The sequence below is a fragment of the Papilio xuthus genome, unplaced genomic scaffold, assembly GCF_000836235.2.
Source record: "Papilio xuthus unplaced genomic scaffold, Pxut_1.1 DF828258.1, whole genome shotgun sequence".
In the NCBI taxonomy this organism is placed as follows: Eukaryota; Metazoa; Arthropoda; class Insecta; order Lepidoptera; family Papilionidae; genus Papilio; species Papilio xuthus.
Window position 1 is genome coordinate 1,000,255 of NW_013530391.1, and position 20,115 is coordinate 1,020,369.

The window sequence follows — 20,115 nt, forward strand, 5'->3', positions numbered from 1 at the left end:
TGAAGATATATCTAGTACGGCTGAACGGATCTCGTATAAATTTGGCATACTTATAGAACATAGTCTGAAAGAACACATAGGCTACACTAATTAGGTTTTTTTATACATCCACGCGGACGGAGACGCAGGCGACAGCTAGTAGACAATATAACAAAGCTACTATAATTCATATTATTATTATTTTCTTATGTGTTATTCTTCTAGTTAGTCGTTAGTCTTTATAATTATTTTGTGATGTTTTTACTATTGTGTTGGTATAATGAAAGGATTAAATCTTATTTTATTTTTTATTTTTTTTATAATAGTGAAATCGATTACGTATACCAACGAAATGCTGAATTATCAAATAACGGATAAAACAAAGTTCCTAAGTTAATCATACAGAGCAGTAAAATAACTTCAGGTAACTTGGAATGTTACATTCAAAAGCAGCCGAGCACTAAACAACTTTGAATGGTATTCAGGTCGCAGTCTCTGTAAGAGCTTAGATCAAAGCTTTGTATACGTTTCATTTTATTTAAGTACTGATATTTCTTTTAATCTTACTTCGAATATGTGAGTGTTTTCCATTCGATTATCACTTGCTTTTCCAATGAAAGTGAATGCTTTTAGACTTTGTTAATGAGACTTTAGACTGAGTAATATAAAGGGAAGTCTATAATCTCATAGCTCTATGTAGATCAATTCGAAACGCCCGCTCTATCTATAAATAAGTTTACAATAATGCGCTTTCTTTTATTTTGCCATTTCGAACAGAATATTCTTACTTCTTTCCAAGGCGAGCGATGACATGTTTAAAACTTTTGTTTCGTTATTTGAAAACCACAGTTTTGTAGCTTGTAGTTTTGACTGAACGACTATTTGACTAAACAGTACAGTTAAATTGTACGTATATAGTCATTTGGAATTAAGCTGTACAGTACTCAGTTGTCAGTAAAATTGTGCAGTTAAACCTAAGTGTGTGATGCGTGCTTAATACTGTGACATCGTGGTATTTGATAGTTATGTGATTTATTATAATGTTGCGATATCAATCTTTTTTTAGCCGTCGTGAAGAATCTTTAATTATAAATTAGTTTTATCATAGACTCTTGTATTTTGTCGTTTTATAATCGAATATTTATAATTGGTTTTATTGTAATAAGTTTCTCGTTTACCACAACCTTAAATTGCAGCTGTTGTACTGTTTATTTTTTATATTGACCCAAATATTCTGTTGTATTAAGTTTATCTTAGCGGACTTAGTATGATTTATTTCATACAATGTACGACAATCTGTGCGTAACGTTGAACAATAAGCCGTTTACAGGTCGCCGGAGATCAATAACATAATAACATTGTATTAAATCAAATACCTACACAACAATCTAATCACGATCATTACCAAAACAATACTAATTTGATTTACTTGATTTAATCTATTTACAAAGTAGATACTAAGTTCAAAATATCTTCATAATAATGGATATCTCAATCGTAGTTTCTTGAATTTATTACCAACGATATAAATTTCTAAATAAAGCCTTTCGCTAATTTTATTTTTGCTTTTCCTAGAATTTATATATTTGTATTCATAGGTTAGTGTATTCATGTATATTATATATGTATGTTGCTTAATCTGTTTAGTATATCTATATGTAACTTGTATATATATTATAATTAATTCTTGCTCTTATTTATTTATTCCTGACATATCGTGATATTTATATGTTATATACCCCGCTATGTATGTTATTCTCTCCTGTCCCACTGGGTTGCCTGGAAGAGATCGCTTGTAGCAATAAGGCCGCCCTTGCTTTGTAAATTAGTTAATTGTCATTTTTTTATGTATTATGATAGTATTAAGAGTTAATAAATAAATAAATAGATATTATTGTATAAAGTATTTATTTTAATGAAAAGACGAATTGGTTTCAATTGCAACGAACTTCCTTTGTAAAGTTTCGGTCCAAAGCGAGAACCGTCAAAGTATCGTTAACAAAGCATTCTCATTACTTGCAGGCAAAGCACGTTTAAGGCAAAGGACTATTGCTACAGTACTATATTGGAAATTCCTTTTACAAGCCAACTACGCAACTGCCCGGCAATAATACCGTTTACCATACAAACCACATGGAAAGCTAAGATGGGAGAGAAATCACTTCAAAGCACTTAAACTGGCCATACACGGACTGAAATTTAGCGGCAGCTACAAAATGGTCTGAATATGGTGAAAATAAATTTTGTATGAGTACTGCTGATAAATCTTTTGTTACCAACAGCATGATAAATTCCATGCAATTTTCTTAACTTTTACTTAAAATCTTTTTCTGAGGAACCCGGAGCCTAAGCTAAGTTAAGGGTGACTACGTCATAGTTAACCACGCTAACCCAGTGCGGGTTGATTAACTTATCACACACATATCTTTGAATTTCTTCGCAGATGTGAGCAGGTTGCATCACAATGTTTTCTTTCACCGTCAGAACGTCTGATAAATGTGCATATGCAAATCGATAAACGTATTGGTACATGACGGGATTCAAACCCAGGACCTGCATTTTATAAAGTACTTATCCCCAGAGCCACTATAATATTTCTCTATAATACTTATAAATCTAAATGTAAAATTATCAAATTGACAAAGTCAATTAAAATTTAACCAAATCTAAATGTTCTTTTTTAACTGCACTGTATACAGTTTGCATAGTTTTCCAACAATTTTTAAAAATTAATATTTCATTCGACATTCAACAAGTTTCGCTTTACTAACACTGACAATGCAATCCGGATGTTAGCGATCCCGGTTGAAATAAAATCATAACTGATGTATACTCTACATTAAAAAAGTTAAATAATTTATGGCTGTAACTTTTATTATTGTATAATATAATTAGAATTACTTCATATGTATATTATTCCGACGTTCTTACGGTTCTTACGGTCATAAAACCAGCACTCTTCGAAGAAATTAATAGATGTGACTAAAGTCATCCAAGCCAGCACTAGACTAGCATCTAAATCTAGGGTTTTCTAAGGCTTAAACACTTATAATTTAGGGTTGAATAAGGGAGCTGCCTCGGCAGCTGACGCAGACGAGGTCGCGGACGAGAGTAACAGCGTGCCCGTGGCCCCGTCCTGATGCGTTGGAGGAACAGAGAGGTTTAGTGGGTATGCCTCCGCTATGGAGTAGAATCCCACATAACTACCTAGTCCCCCCCGGGGCGCGCAGTATACATAAAGCATTCCTCTCTGGAAAAAAAGGGTTGGATAAAACCCCTCGTTTGGGATATATTTTTTTGAGCTGACGATAATACACTACAAGTAAATTAAAAAAAAGAATTCTAGCAACACGAAAATGCTTTATTTCATATTTTTGAATTTAACGTCCGTATAATAGTGTTATTCTAATTTATAAGCACTGCTAGTAATAAAATTGTAGAGCATTTTTCTTACTAATGTGAGTACAGATAAGATACCCAAAGATATATTGCCGTTTCCCGTTTCTATAAGAACAAATTTTCCTATGTATTGCGGAAGAAATAAAAAATATTTATACGCTTATGTAACGAGACTACTAAACATTATTTTGACTAACGTAAATAATAACTTTACGTTAATTACAGATATTTGAATTCAACCAAACGTTAAGAAAAAAAAAAAATATGACTAACCCTAAATTTCTGAGACGAAAATCCCCGTTTAAAAAGTATTATTTCAAACGTGTCAAAGATAATGAAGATATGTTTTTGGTCTCAGAAACCCACCGTAAATAGTTACTTTGCTTTGCATACACCTTACTAGTTATAAGTGCAGTTGTTTCAGCTACAAATGTCACAATTCAATTGACAAAAAAGTTGTAAAAAAGTAACCTTAAGTCAGTCAGGTTAAAAGTACAAATAAAGCTAACTAAACTTTACTAATTAGAACGTTAAAACGTTTAAATTTTACATACAAAAAAACAGCATTGTAATTACAGTAGCGAATGTAACGAAACATTGTGACACGGCCACAAAGCTTTGACCCGGACTGTACGTAGCCCTCACGAAACGGCCGGAACGTTAATTGCTCACAAACCCGTCTGGTACTCGCCTAGTTTTAAATGTTACGTTTTATATTCAGTCCTAAACTTTAACTTACTTACACATATTTCGAATTATATAAATGACTTTTAGTAACTCATAAATAAGTCCTAATATCAAAAGATTTTTTTATGTACATTGAATAGGATCCGAAACTACTGAACCGATTTGAAAAAAAATTCCACTGTTGGGAAGCTACACCATCACCGGGTGACATTGGCTATGTTACAAAGTTCTCAGATTATATACGGTAATCTCAAAAATTAAGTGTTTATTATAAATTATTTCTTTTTCTTTTATTAAGGTAATTAACCATTGTGTTTTCAGCCTTAGATGCTTCCAACTCTTTAAACTGTATAGTTGTCATTCACTTTACGCAGTAAATTTCAATGAAGCATTTCTACATTTTTTTCATAATTACTTACATCACTACTAAACCCATTGGATTAAGTTTGCCTTTTATCAAAAACGAGCGTTAGGTTTGCAGAAAATCTTTTGTTTCAAAATCTTCATTATGTTGAAATAAATTAATTTTTGACCATTGTTATCCAGTGGGACCTTCAAAAGAAAAAATGTAAATTTCATCCAATTTTATAACACGCAGGGTTCGCCGCGTTGAAATTATAATCAAAAACAAATAACCTTGGTAACATTTAAATTTACATTGACAATACTAGCTGTCGACCGCGACTCCGCCCGCGCGAAATTAAAAAACACATAAAAAGTAGCCTATGTGTTCGAGACTATGTTCTACATCTGTGCCAAATCTCATCTAAATCTGTTAAGCCGTTTCAGAGATACCTTTTCACAAACATCCCTCCATCCTTTTATCTAAACATTCGCATTTATAATATTAGTAAGATATCAACATAGTTGTTCGTAAAATAAAATTATTAAATAAAAGTTCTTGATTCAACCTTTCTTGTCCTATAAAGGTAGGCAATTAGTTTTTACGCTAACGCTAAGCAACTTGAATTGCTTGCTTATTTGCCTTCAAGATATTAAGAAGTAGTATAGGTATCGTAATGTTCAGTCATTACTTTCATTAATTTTCCTCAATCATGTTTTTTATTATACGTACAGTCAAACATTGCTAAGCGAGAGTCGTTCTTCGGTCTTCACGGACGAACTCCACGAGCGAAAACCTCGGGTTTTTTTATAAGGCAAACGAGCAGCAAGAACACCGAGGTGTTCATCGACGCCCATGGACATCACCAATACCAGAGGAACCGCAGATGCGTTGCCGACCTTTGTGATGGTGATACGCTCGCTTCTTAAAGGACCCTAAGCGGTTTGAAAATACCGCCGCGGGTTAGAGATAAGCTTCTTTAAGCTAGCAAATATCATAATCTCTTGGTCTCTCGCCTATCCAGGATCAACTGTATTTATATAAAGAAACAAAGAAAATAAAACGGATTCGAGGTCAATGCGAATTATTCGCAGGGCTTTGTAAAATCCATATTAATGAATTACACCTGTCCGGATTTGTTATTTATGTATCTGCCTAACATTGAATATTAAAACGGTGTTTGCTTAAGCTACCTATAGGCAGTATACGAAGTATATTCAGTAAGATTTGCGGATAAAATACGAGCTCTTTGCTTCTTTAGCCAACAAGAAAATAAAATGCATGCAGCATGGACTCGGGAAAACGGATCAAAGGATTCTAAAAACGTCGTCACGCAATCAACTATGTTAACTTATCTTACTAATATTATAAATGCGAATGTTTAGATGGATGTTTCTTTAAAGGTATCTGTAAAACGTCTACATGGATCTTCATGAAATTTGGTATAGAGGGTGAACATAGTCTGGAAGAACACATAGGCTTCTTATAAAGTTTTTTTTAATTCCGTGCGGACGGAGTCACGGGCGTCAGCTAGTCATTCAGTAATTGATATAAAATCTCGTAAAACTGTCTGAGTGGTACGAACAAAGAAATCAAAATGTGTAAGAAAAAGTCTTGATATTTAAGCTTTAAGTATTGTAAGATGGAGCTAAAAAGTTATTTTTACGTTAAATCTATTCTCGCATTCGTGTTGTGTCGTGAATTTTTATAAATAACAAACAAATAAAAACATGAAAACAACAAACACCAAGTCATTTCTAAGTATAATGTCTTCTAAAGTAAGAAATACAAATTGTCGAGATACAGACAAAGTTTGTTAGTGTCTGGAGATCTGGCACGTTTTAATATGAACTTTCCTCACAGTTCATGTTCAACATAAGCGTACAATTCTAAAACTATGAAATGAAAAGCTCAAGTAAGTTATACAGGTTGAGAAGTTTAATGTTAAGAACATGAAACGTATTATCTTCATAAAATTAAACATTACTATATTATTTACTCCCTTTTATAGTAGTGTAATTGTTGTAAACTTATATAAAAAACGGCTAAACACTCACTTATATTCAGTGAGCTGGGGGCCACGTCTGCGAAATAATACCAGTCCCACACACCCTGATGAAAGGCCCCCGATGGGCTCGAAACTAGTCGGTTCCACTACCGGACGAATATACGTGAGTGTTTAGCCGTTTTTAAATAAGTTTATTATAATGTCTCAAGAAAGTTTAAATAATTTAATAGTAATTTTTGGCTATTTTACACCAGGAAAAGAAAAAAACTTTTGTAAAAACAATATTTATTTCTAAATAACTCTATTCTTCGTTTTAATGTTGTAGTTATTCGATTTACAATAACACATGTTATTTCATATTGATGGCCATTTTAATATTTTACATTACTAATCTGTCACTTGTGACTAGATATTCATGACCTAGCCAATATATTGTAAATTTCCAAAACATTTCCAATTTCATTAATCAAAATATAAATAAGTGGCAAATTTGCTTTATTCTAATAAATATAAATATATCGAGCACAAAATACAAGCAATGTTATATTAACACATTATTTGGGCTTGTTTACACTATTCAAATATGTACATTAAATAACTATTTAATTTATAATCAGTTACAACAATATGTCTTTAAACACTTTAACTCTAGTATAACCACTATCGATAAATTTTGTCATCGTGTGGTGGCATGCTGATAAAGTACGGTGCTGGAGGAGGCGGAGCTAAGTACCGAACTGAGCCCGGCCCGGATTGCACCTTATGAGGTAAAGTCGCCGTTGACAATGACGCTGGAGGTAATGTCGCTGCGTACCCTGGCCAAGCTGGTCCCCACAGCGGAGCACCTCCTGCACTCCCACCATTAGGTAAAGGACCCCCCCTGTACGATGTCGTAGTCATTCTCAAACGTACAACACAAATTGCAACAATAAGAATAGCTATAAAGGCAACAACTCCACCAACTATACCTATAATTAAATTGTCATCATTACTGGTAGAAGCTAAAACAGGCGCCCCTTTCGGCTCTCCCGGTGCTTTGGCGCGCTCATGTGATGGTGCGACTGACCAAATAATATCAGGTTCGGCTGACGTTCGATGAACTAGACGCGGAGAAGTTGTAGTTGTTGCACTGCTTGATGACGAAGTTCCTCCAGTCGTTCTCTTCCTTGTGTCGCATGACAGTTCGTCATCGCCAATTTCAACCAACAGAAACCCAGATAAATGATCAGGTGCATTACATCTTATATCTTCAATACCAACGTTCGGGAGCCATCTACGTAATGCCCTTGCGTTACAATCACAACGAATAGGGTTTGTGTCTAAACCAAACATTGAAAGATCTGCACGCCGGTCATCAAGCGCTACCAATAACTGCGGCTGCAATGTTGTTAAATGGCTACCGGCTACATCGATTGTTATATGCGATGATCTAGGTAAGGGGAAAAGTAGTGCGGGTGGCAGACTAGTGACAGATGTATTTCTAAATCTTACCACAATAGAAGGCGATTTCAAACCGGCTAGCACACCTGAAGAAACAGTTTTTAATCTATCTCCTCGTATTCCTAATACTTCAAGTCGTGGGTGCAATGCTGATGCAAGTTGATCTGCACCAATGTTAGTGTCTTTTACTTCAACGTCTAATTTCTCTAAAGCAAATAAATATTGTAATGTTCCTTGTACATCAAAGTAACCCAATCGTGGATAGCCATATGCTCGAAGTTCAACTAAGTTAGGTAGTGATCTAAAAGCGTTCTTTTCTATTTTTGTGCACTTATCCAAATATCTCATATCTAAAACACGAAGCGAGGTGAGCCCTTCAAAGTTACCATCCACAATCATCTTTATAGGATTACTAGAAATATTCAGTCTTTGTAAATTTTTCAATTTCGGCCAAGAAACGGCAAGTGATCTGGAGACGTCGTCTATCTGATTATTTGAAAGATCTAAAGATTCTAACAAAGTTGTCCTGACAAAGGTTTTCTCAGACAATTTAGTAATATTATTAAATGATAAATTCAATCTATGCAAGAAAGGTGTTTCTAGCTGTCCAACAGTTTTTATTCCAGTGCCAGCAAGATTTAAATCTCTAACAGTTTTCGGTTCGGTTAAAACATTATTTATAGTTTTTTCAGAAAGTGGATTGAATGAAAGATCTAATTTCTTAATATTGACCATAACACTATCCTCCGCTTGTATATCCACAATTTCATTATGAGAAAGATCAACAGATGATACAAAGAAATACTGTTTTTGCAGTGCTTTTAATGGTGGGTGTTCAAATATATTATTACTTAAATCAATTGATTCTAACATATGTAAACGCGATCTATCAAAAATACTTTCAGGCAATTCATTTAATAAATTCCCCGATAATCCTAATTTTTCCAATCTTATAATACCTTCAAACAATCTGTCGCCAAGTCGATCAATTCTGTTGAATGATAAATCTAAATTTTGTATTTGGGTCGAATTATGAAATGCCATTTCGCTTACACCTTCAATTTCATTCCGAGCCAAGAGAACTGTTCTTAATTTCGGAAGACGAGCAAAATCTAATTCATCAATATTTTTCAAAGCATTACCTGATAAATCGACTAATTCTAAATATTGCAAGGTGCTAATGAGTTCAGAAGGAAAGAAATTGAATTTATTATTTGTTAAGATAATTTCACGTAATCGTGGATGTATTTTGAATGAAGATGGAAATAAATAACTTAATTGATTATCCGAAATATCAATTACTTCTAAACTAGTACCGGTATTAAAAAATTCACCCTTGAAAGCATTCAATTGATTGCCTTTTAGTGATAAATATTGAATAGACATAACATTTACGAAAGCTGGAGTTTTTATACTTACTATGTGATTGTATGATAAATCAAGTACTGTAAGATTTCTAAGATTTTTAAAAGAATTTTCCGATACTTCCTGCAAAAGATTATGGGAGATATAAATTTTCTCTAAACTAGGATTTTTTAAGAATAAATTAACAGGTAATGCTTTTAAACCAACGTGACTTAAGTCGATAATTTTTAAAGCCTGATTTTCGCTAAAAACATTTTGAGGTAAAACATTAATATGAGAATTATGGCTCATATTTAAATGAACTAAACTAGGAATCGATTGGAAAGCGCTCACCGGAATTTCAGATATCTGATTGTCAGAAATATCTAAATACCAAAGATTAACAAATTTTAATTCTTCCTCAGTAAATCCTAGAATTCTATTTTGATTCAAAGACAAATATTCGAGCGAAGCTTCCAAACCATTGAATACATCAGCTGATATTGAATTTAAGAGATTTCCAGATAAATCTAAGTGACGTAACATTCTAAAATGCTCGAATGCAGCTGGAGGTAGCTCTCTAATCACATTACGGGAAAGCACCAGACTGTTGACTCTATCGGAAACTGCTCTCAAGATGTCGCTCGACAAAGCTGTTACTCTGTTAAAACCTAAATGGATAGAAACCAAGTTGGGCAGACGAGACAGTGCAGTCGCTGGAATCAGTAGTATATTGTTGTCGCGCAAAAGTAGCGTTTGTAAACTTGTTAATCCATCAAACGCGTCATCCTCAACCTGAAAGTAAAAAAAAACATTTTTTCATTCTTATTTACTATCTTTTTACTAAATAATAGCATAAAAATACTACTTTGTTGTATTTAAAGGATCCTACACTGTGCCTGTGTATCGGCGCAACAAAAGCCTTATTAAAATGTCAATATTTATGTCCCCTCACTAATCAATCTGACAATTGACTTGGTAACGAAAGGGAGCCATTCGCGCCAAAGGATTCTAACTAATAATATGTAAAAGATGTAATTTGAAAAACTGTGTTATTATTTGCCTTTATTTCTCATTTTCCCTTCTATTAATAAAAAAAAGTAAAGTTTATAAAGCATATACTATGAATAGATTCAACAAAAAGGAACTAAACATTATTAAAAAAGTAGCTATTATAAAACAAGAAACTATCAATTTCAAAATGCAAAAGTCGGATCGTAAACAAACTTACAAACTTCGGATATATATGACTTTATTTTAAATAGATTTAAAGTTTGTAGAAACTTGTAAGAGTTGGTGTAAGAAATTAACTTACAGTTCGTAGAGAGTTGACACCGACGTCCAAATAGCGCAATTCAGTGAGTCCCACGAAGGTCCCCGGTGATAATTTAACGAGGTTATTCCTACTCAAGTCGAGCACTTGTAGCGATACCAACGAATTCAAATGGCTATTGTCGATGTTCTGAAAAAGTTATAAGTTTTTAAAATTCCAATAATGTTTTATAAAAATGTTTCAATATATTTTTGTCCATTTATTGCCAGACTGACGGGAAGTTTATAATAATAATTATGTTTATTCGTTGAGTGTAAACTTATTCAGTCAAAATATTTTTAAGTGGTTTATTGATTCGTATTCTTCCACAGTGTGTCAAAGAAGTTTAAAAATAGTGATAAAATGAATTTAAAATGTATATTTAATAGTATTTCGTAGAAGAACAGCTTGAACTTATTTGAAAAAAAACAAGAGACTAACTGTGGGTTTCTGAGACCTAAATCTTGGTTTAAAACATACTGTTACCTCAGTTCTGTCAAAGATAATAACAAGGATTACGATATGTTTTATACTGAGATTACGGGCTGAGAAACCCAAGGTAAATCTTTTATACAAAGTTATATTTCTTTTACAATAATCTTTAAAACAGTTTGTAAACTACACTTACAGTAATCATATTACTGGAAAGATTTAACTGGCGCAACGCGGCGAAAGATTTCATCGCAACGGTAGGAAAATCAGTTATGAAGTTTTCCGACAGATCCAACTTTTGCAAGTTTTCTATGCCCAGAAATACGTCGCTGTTAAACTTTGATAGCCTGTTACGACCGAGATCGAGCACTTGCAAATCTCTCAGACTCACGAAGGCACCGCCCTCTATCGACGATATCATGTTGCTATGTAGATCTATCGCTTCCAAAGACTTTTGTGATACGAACGATGCTTGTCGGATCAGAGCTGGAAAATTTCAAATTTATTTTTTATCTTATATCTTTAAATTAGCAATTCTTGTATATATATAATTGGAATCTCGGAATCGGCTCCAACGATTTTCATAAAATTTAGTATATAGGGGGTTTCGGGGGCGATAAATCGATCTAGCTAGGAATCATTTTTAGAAAATGTCATTTTATTCGTGTTTTGTCGATAATCAACTCAAACATAAACTTTACTTTTTCTATCGGTAAGATCGAAAAATATTATTCATATTTCATCATTTTATTAGTAATTCGTACTTAAATATAATTTCCAAAAAACACAATTTAAAAAAAAATACCGAGCAAAGCGGTCCTCCAGATTTTATTATACAAAGGGCCGATTCACCATAGGACCAAATTACCTTTAATTCTGACTATAGTATCTTCATTAATTAACTAAAAATTGAATCAACATCTCAAATAAGAATGTTCTATGAAATTAGAAACAAAAACACTATAATAATCATAATTTGCTTAAATAAAATATAAATATATTTAACAATACCAAAAAAATACGTTATTAAAATGGTCGAAAACAGTTACATATTTCTGAATGATTAAAAGTAATATCACGTCAGTAAGGATCGTGGTCAATTAAGCTCTTTTTTTATTTATTACAAAAATTAATAGCAAAAAACTTGAACGATTTAATAAATATCCACTCCAACTTACCTATTCTATTTTCCCGCAGCGAGAGAACTTTTAATGACTGCGGGCCGTTGAGGGAGGACGACGGCACGGAATTCATATTGTTGCGGTCCAGTCGCAAACTCTGAAAATATTTTTTTTTACTTTTAATGTCTGAATATTAAGAGACGTATCGTGAGTTCTACTTTTATATGTGAATGTAATTAACAGAAATATTTGTATTATTAATTCGTAACGTATTTTTTTTAAAACAAATATTATATAAATCCGAATGTTTAGATGGATGGATGTTTGTTTGAAGGTATCTCTTTAACGGCTTACCGGACCACAATGAAATTTGGCATGGATGTAGAACATAGTCTCGAAGAACACATAGACTACTTAGTACGCTTTTTTAATCCCGCGCAGACGGAGTCGCGGACGACAGCTATTTTAAAAATATATTTATTTTTGCCGTCTAAATCTATCTTACGTACACACCGCTGCATAATAGTACGTTATTGTTAGTTAAATTTAAAACTGCCACTAAACAATATGACGAGTACCAAGGCTTGGTAGTAACACATTTGAGCTCATTTTGTAGCAACAGATACTATTCTCTACACTTCTACGTAAGTACTTCGTGAACTCTGGTATTGGTGTCCATGTCCATGGGCGACGATGAACACTTCGGTGTTCCCGCTGCTCGTTTTCTCTCTTCTCTTATAAAAAAAAACTAGGATCTTATAAACATACAAACCTTAAGAACATCACAACCAATAAGCAAACCCTCTTCTAAACCTCGAATACTATTCCCACTTAGATCCAATTCTTCTAGCGCCGGTAGATTATGAAATTCGGCAGTGGAAAAGATTGGATTCAAGTTGTCTCCGAGTAGATTATCGGCTAAGGTTAACTTCGTGATGTTGCCTCTAACACCTGACAGCAAACGGTCTGGCAAACGTCGTAAGCTGTTATGTGAGAAATCGAGCTCCTTCAATGGTAGACCGTACGATGAAAATATCTGTAACGAAATATAAAATAGTTTAAATCGATTTAAAAAATGAGAAGGTTATCCGTTCGTCTTTGTTTTTTTAATCGATATTTTCTTATAAACTAAAACAGAGGCTTTAACAACGTATTCTAAAGATGGAAACAATGACATTTAGAGAAAAAAAGCGTCTCGATAAATCGGCAACTCTAGTTGAGTTGAGTAGAGTGAGTCAACGATATAAGAAAATTTTATAAGATCGTATTTTACATTGCTAATATTGTAAAATAACGGAATTGTGTTCTTGAATCTTATATTACAGTTTTTTTTATTACATCATTGTAGTATTTCGATTGAAATATCATCGAGTCTATAAACAAAGCAGACTTAATATTAGGAATTAAAAGTTGGAGCAGCTCTCAACTTCCAGCATAAGCGTGATTGCTAACTTTTAATCTGGTAAAGCACAAGGAAATACTTTTAAACTTTTAAAACTAACTCAAAGCGCCCGTGGGACAACAAAATTCTTAAGTGGCTTTGCCGAAGATTATATAATTTTGTAAATTTCTCATTTTACATAGAAAAATTATGCCTCAGTACTGTTAAATGGTCTTCCTTAGTGTAGATTTAGCGCGAATCTACACTCCGTTCGTGACCAATTAATGACGATATTGCTTTAAAAAAATTGCAATAACAAATTCTTTGGTCTGTCTGATTATTGCTAAGACACTTTTGCAAAGTAAACCAAACTTTTTGCACAGAGGTTTTCCGTTTATAAAATTTAAAAAAAAACTTATTTTCTTGAGAATTGTGTTCTACAGCTGGTTTTCTTGTATGTTTTTGTTACTTTAGAAACTATTATTATCACGTCAGTAACCTTTGATCTTTAGATTTCGAAAACACGACTCAACCATAAACAGTTTTTCTCTAGTTTTTTTTAAGTCGTGGAAACATTTTGCCCTCGTAATCGAGATCATGCTACGTGACAAAAGATACAAAATATACATAGTGTACATAGTACATTACTAGAAAGTAACTTTTTTTTCTAGAATTACTACTAGTAAAAAGTGTATGGATGGTTTACTCCATCCCAGCTTTACCTAGGTTTTTTTATTAATTGTTTATAATTTTACCATTTATGACCGCAAATATTTTCTTTATTTCCTAGTTTTACAGGCTACTGATATATTGTAAACAATTTCTTCACTTTTCATGATATAAATATTGAACGATTGTTGTACGTTTCGCCTTAGTTTATTTTCTGTTTGTTTCAAATGAGTATTTATAAAACGTGTCACTTTTCACTTCTCGATGTGCAGTTATCAGATCATGAATCGCGTGAGCGCCTTGTTAATAGAAAATGGATTTGTGGCGCAGCGTAATTATAGGCATTTATAATTTAATTGAACAATGAAAATTTTTACCATTCGCACATCACTCACTGCAAGGTTTATTGTTGACTGACTGTCGGAATTAAAAAAAATGCCTGTAATATTTGCTACCTTCTCGTCTAAGTCCTGACGAATTCAGTCCAGTCTTACCGTAGAATATCCCGAACACGCTGTATTGCGATCAGACATACAGTCAGACCAACATTTTACAACTTTCTTTTTCGTTATCGTCGTTATCTAGATTAAACACGAAGTTCAGAAAATAAAGAAGTTCATAAAATAATTAATTCATTGGGTGACCATTATCAAAGCAGTCACACGAAACATATTGTTTTCTTAATGTTTACATAGAAAATGAGATGACAATTTTTGTTTCTGCGTTGTGTGAACCCATGCAAAAAGATTTCTTACTATAAATTAAAGCTTGGGAAAGCTGACTCCACCACCAGAGAGGGAGAAATAATAAAGTACCTACCTGTGTTGGTAACGACTGTTGTCCAGCCCAACGTTGACTGAACGCCGCAATCGGAGCACCGTATGGTAAAGGCGGGTAGTCACCGGCAAAAACCACCCTATCGCAGTTCATCAGTATACCCAGTTGCAGAGCTCTATCCACTTGAACTTTACAACGACAGGGATACCTCAAATCATCGTTTAATTCTGAACAGGGAACCCAATTCTGCTGCCCCATAGTGTACGACACCATAAAGAGTAGAAGTAACCTCAACATTTTTGATCTGGAACAAAGAAGAGAGAGAGAGAGATGTTTTAAGGAGTTCACGTATTAATTATAGGTAAACTGAACTTGTTTATATTTATATTACAAGGAATGAAAGTGAATAGAAACGATATTTAAGAATTTAATGTTAACAGGATTTACTGTCAATTAAATAAATAAATAATATAGGCCTTCGACACTTCTATAGTTTTCTTTTAAATAAACGCTTTACGTGAAATTATATGTCAGTTGTTATTTATCTTAATACCTTCCTTCTTTAGTATTTTACTCAAAATGAACGTCAATAAGGCGACCGATTAATTGTTTAAGACGTTTGTAATAAACGATGTTGTACTACAAAAATTGAAAGGCCATAAAGCCTTTGTTACTATTTCCTGGAATTAATTTTGAGCAAGAGTCTTATGAAAATCTCATTATAAAACTGAACAATACTTTGATGACAATACGGTCTAAATAGAATTCAAATGTTCTTGATAATAGCTCAAGGTCATGCATACTCTATTGTTTTATAATTAACTTAATTTTATTAACTCTAAATTACATTGGTCAGAATTACAAAGCTTTTACAAAGTCTTTACACGTGTGTACTAGGGAAATAAAACAGCTTTGTTCAGGAATATATGTGTATATAAATCTAGCTATACGCTAAATTATTCTAGAAAAACAATTATAAATATCGATACAGACTTTTTTAAGTTGCTCTTGAAAGTGTCTTTTCTTTCTCTTTTTATTAACATTAGCTTTGCCTGCAACTTTGCCTGCGCAGAATTAAAATAAAGGCTGATTATATTATATATTTGTATCTGTATCCTATACTATATGTCTTGTAATAAGATGTCTTCAACCGTTTGCAGAGTTATCGATTAAATATGTGAATCACATGTATCCCACGGGAACTGTATACATTTCCAGGATCTTAGGTAACCTAAATATGTATAATTCCAGACATCTACATCAAATTCCATCGAGATACATGCTGTCGTTCCGGTAATATCTTCTAACAAACATTCATCCATCCATACATTCACATCTATATATATATATAAAATTCTCGTGTCACAATTTTCGTTCCCATACTCCTCCGAAACGGCTTGACCGATTCTCATGAAATTTTGTGAGCATATTGAGTAGGTCTGAGAATCGGCCAACATCCATTTTTAATCCTGCGCGGACGGAGTGGCGGGCTACAGCAAGTTTATAATATTAGTAAGATATATAGAATGTTTACAGAAATAAATTCACTGTGTTGTTACAATTATAAGTTCAATTATTAATATGTATCGGCTGAATCCATAAAGTTAAATTCTCTTACAAGACCTAATATTCCTCAAAAAAAAAACAAAGTGCCTCGTTGTACCTAAATTCCTTTCATCCTATTAGAATTTACCCACCTATTTACAAAATGATGCAATAAAGTATTTTTTTTTATTTTAGTGTGACCTAAAACACAGAACAATATAAATGAAGAGGGCCGCTCAATTATTTAGATGTTACTTTCACAACTTTCTTTTTAATATTTACACTTTCGCTTTCTATCATCACACGGACATAACAGTTATTAGCTAATATTGACCACAGACAGCGCACTGCTCGAATTGACACGCTTAATTACTACGATTCCGAAATCAATCGCCATATTCGTGTCATTCATTAGAAGCGTATCATTTTAATTATATGTATATTTTTTAATAAGCATAAGCGAAAAAGAAACAAAATAAATATTGCCAGTGACACCCAATACACGTAAAAATAAAAAAAAATCTACTCTCTTGGGACTCTCGGAGTACACCTTACAACAGTCGGTTTAACCGTAGGTTTCTGGGATTAAATAAAGCTTTGTCCCTGATTGCTTAATAATCACTTATATGAATACTAGCAGTTGTGCTCGACTTCGTTCGCGCTAAAAAAAATCTCGTATTATATACAGCCTATAATACCTAGGGGTATTGTAGCTTCCAAACGGTAAGATTTTTTTTTAAATCAGTTTAATACTTTGGTAGACTATTCAACGTAAACAAATAATCAAAGCTATCTCTTTATAATATTAATATAGTGATCGTAAATACATTAGCGCGTGGCTATATTATCTAGAACGGCCAGTAAATATTGCTAATGTATCGACGTAGCTTAATAGCCACATCCAGCCTCCGTAATGATGTGTTAACTTGCAAATGAATCTAATAGACTTTGTAAATAAACCGTATAAATTGTTACTGTATAAATATTATAAATATATACTGAATGTCAAAAAAAGTAGTACAATTTATTAATAAGTTCTATTTTTTTAAATAAGATAAAGAAGATTTATTTCCCTTTATGTATTACATTTTAACCTAGAGGTTTATTAACTTTATTATTGTGCCAAAAATGTTGATGTTTTTTAACATGTCAACTAGATTGTAGACAGATATGAAAAAAATACGAACAACAAATTTCGTGAATAAGTTTCTCGTGTATAAACAAGTACGTTTTAATAAATTACAAGAAATCGAAAGTTTAAAATTGTGTTACTTAATTTTGACATTAGGTATAATTGCCTTGTGGTATTTTAAAGACACACATTCTATTGGATCAATCAGCATATCTTAGTACTTTTTTAATAAAGAAAAAAAAATGTAGATAAATTATACGATAATAAATCCTTAATCAAAGAAATCTATTGGAAATAATTCTTTTACTCCGACAAAGTCGTAGTTGAAAGCTAAATAATTAAATGTCATTTTCAGCATCCCGGTTGCCGGAGCAATTGATATCTGATACCGTTTTCATTTGTATTACAAAACAAAATGCTTTTTTACATTCATTATTATATACCATTAAAAAAAATAAAAAAAATGTTATGACTTACTAGCTGTCACCCGCGACTTCGTCCGTGCGAATTAAAAAAAACGTAATTAGTAGCCTATGTGTTCTTCCAGACTATGTTCTACATCCATTCGGCCTATCTTGAGATACCTTCAAACAAACATCCATTCATCCATCCATCCATCCATCTGAGATTATAGATTTAAGGTGTATGTGTGAAAAGATAACATATTATGATCATATGACTAGAAAAAAAAAACAAATGTAACTAATATGATTAAAATAAAGCATCAAATTATTACGGAGAGTAAATTTAATTACACAGTAAATTGTTTTTTTTTTAATTTATTTTTTTACTATTTTTAAATCCATCCTTCTTTCCACAGTTCATTTAAAAAACATAAATAAAGCAATTCTGCATAGCAACCAGTAATTTTTTTTTTCAAAGAAATAAAAAACATTCGTTAATTACTGCAGTATCGTAAAAGCACCTTTAAAACTCACAGAATTAGTTCCATATTTTATAACCCTCAACCCCTTCGAAGCGGTAAGTGAGGGTATGCTTCGATAATTTGCGTGAAAGGAAAATTTAATACCAGGAAATTAGAACCTTCCGGTTATATCTACGCGTTCAATAGGAAAACGTGAAGTAGAAATGTGTGAAATACAATCGTAATATATGCAATTTTTAACTTTACTACTAGTTTCAAAAACATCATCTTATATATAAAATTCTCGTGTCACAATTTTCGTTCCCATACTCCTCCGAAACGGCATGACCGATTCTCATGAAATTTTGTGACCATATTGAGTAGCTCTGAGAATCGGCTAACATCTATTTTTCATCCCCCTAAATGTTAAGTGTCTACCCCTAATTTTTTTTTAAACAAACACGCAGACGGAATCTCGGGCGACAGCTAGTTTACTAATAAAATTTCACATTTTGACCTTAACATATGACAACATTAAAAGTAACACAAACATAGGGACTATGGATAACATCTAAATATGTTTATTGCTTGACAAACACTTAATAAGTTTTGCATTTTCTTGTCTTATGATGAAGCAATAATGATATGCTAAACGTTAAAATGTTACAACTTTAACCATTCTGAGTAGTTATCAAGTTTAATTACAACATTCATATGTATATTTATCTATATAAAAATCAATTGCTGTTCGTTAGTCTCTCTAAAACTCGAGAATGACTGAACGAATTTATTCTTATCTTGGTCTTGAAATATTCGTGGAGGTCTAGGGAAAGTTTAAAATATCAGAAAAATTCCAATAACTGCTGGCAAAACTCTTTAGGAACCTTTTTTTAATTCATCGCAGACTTCGCGTGCGACAACTAGTCTATTAAAGTTACCTAATAATAAGTCGACCTTAATAAAAAAAATATACTTTTTTATTTAATACCGCAGAGTAAGATTAGAAGTCAGGTTTAATTAAAAAATTGATTTAAATCAAATCTAGTCTTTATTTATAAAACTAAATTAATAACGAAGTATTCGTATTACTTATTAAGTTTTATCAACAAAAACCTTTTTAGTATTATCGTAAAATATTAGCTATAACATTTAATACAGATTTTTATAAGGTATAAACGTTAAGATATCTAATAACGCCACCACAGAGCCATCAAAATTTATGATATAGAGTAAAAGCTATAATAACAGGACATCATTTTAAACAGCCAATTTCACGTTCGGTCTGGTTTTCTGTTATGTTTCAATATGTTCAAAACGCACCGGTATTCACATTTACCTAACATATATTACAATATACTAAAACGCGTATTCATTTAAAATTAAAAAAAATCAATTTAAATTTTTGGATTAGAAGCCTTTTTATTTAACAGTAACAGTTTACTTTGTATGAAAAGTCGTGCTCGAAGGACCAAATTTGAACTACACTAATTAACTAAATTACTTTTTATAAATTATCATGCTCGAAGGACCAAATTCGTTTTAAATTGTTACAAAATTGTTGTTGCTTAAACGTGACGCTTACGGAAATGAGAAAAATTTAAATTAAATTACATTAAATTTATACTTAAATTGAGAAAATTTAAAGGATATAAGATAATTTTATATGAAATTCTTCACTACT

The 20,115-nt window shown here is 32.4% G+C and overlaps 1 protein-coding gene across 1 annotated transcript in view; it reads right to left on the reverse strand.

Moving 5' to 3' along the window:
- Positions 1 to 6,684: 6,684 nt before the first annotated feature.
- The window catches only part of LOC106113477 (chaoptin), a 35,249-nt gene continuing 21,818 nt past the window's right edge, over positions 6,685 to 20,115 (reverse strand). The window contains 6 exon segments of the mRNA NM_001312578.1: positions 6,685 to 9,995; positions 10,516 to 10,662; positions 11,141 to 11,430; positions 12,123 to 12,222; positions 12,838 to 13,101; positions 14,935 to 15,196. Of these exon segments, the coding sequence (NP_001299507.1) occupies positions 7,077 to 9,995; positions 10,516 to 10,662; positions 11,141 to 11,430; positions 12,123 to 12,222; positions 12,838 to 13,101; positions 14,935 to 15,189 (3,975 nt within the window). The 5' untranslated portion in view covers positions 15,190 to 15,196 and the 3' untranslated portion in view covers positions 6,685 to 7,076.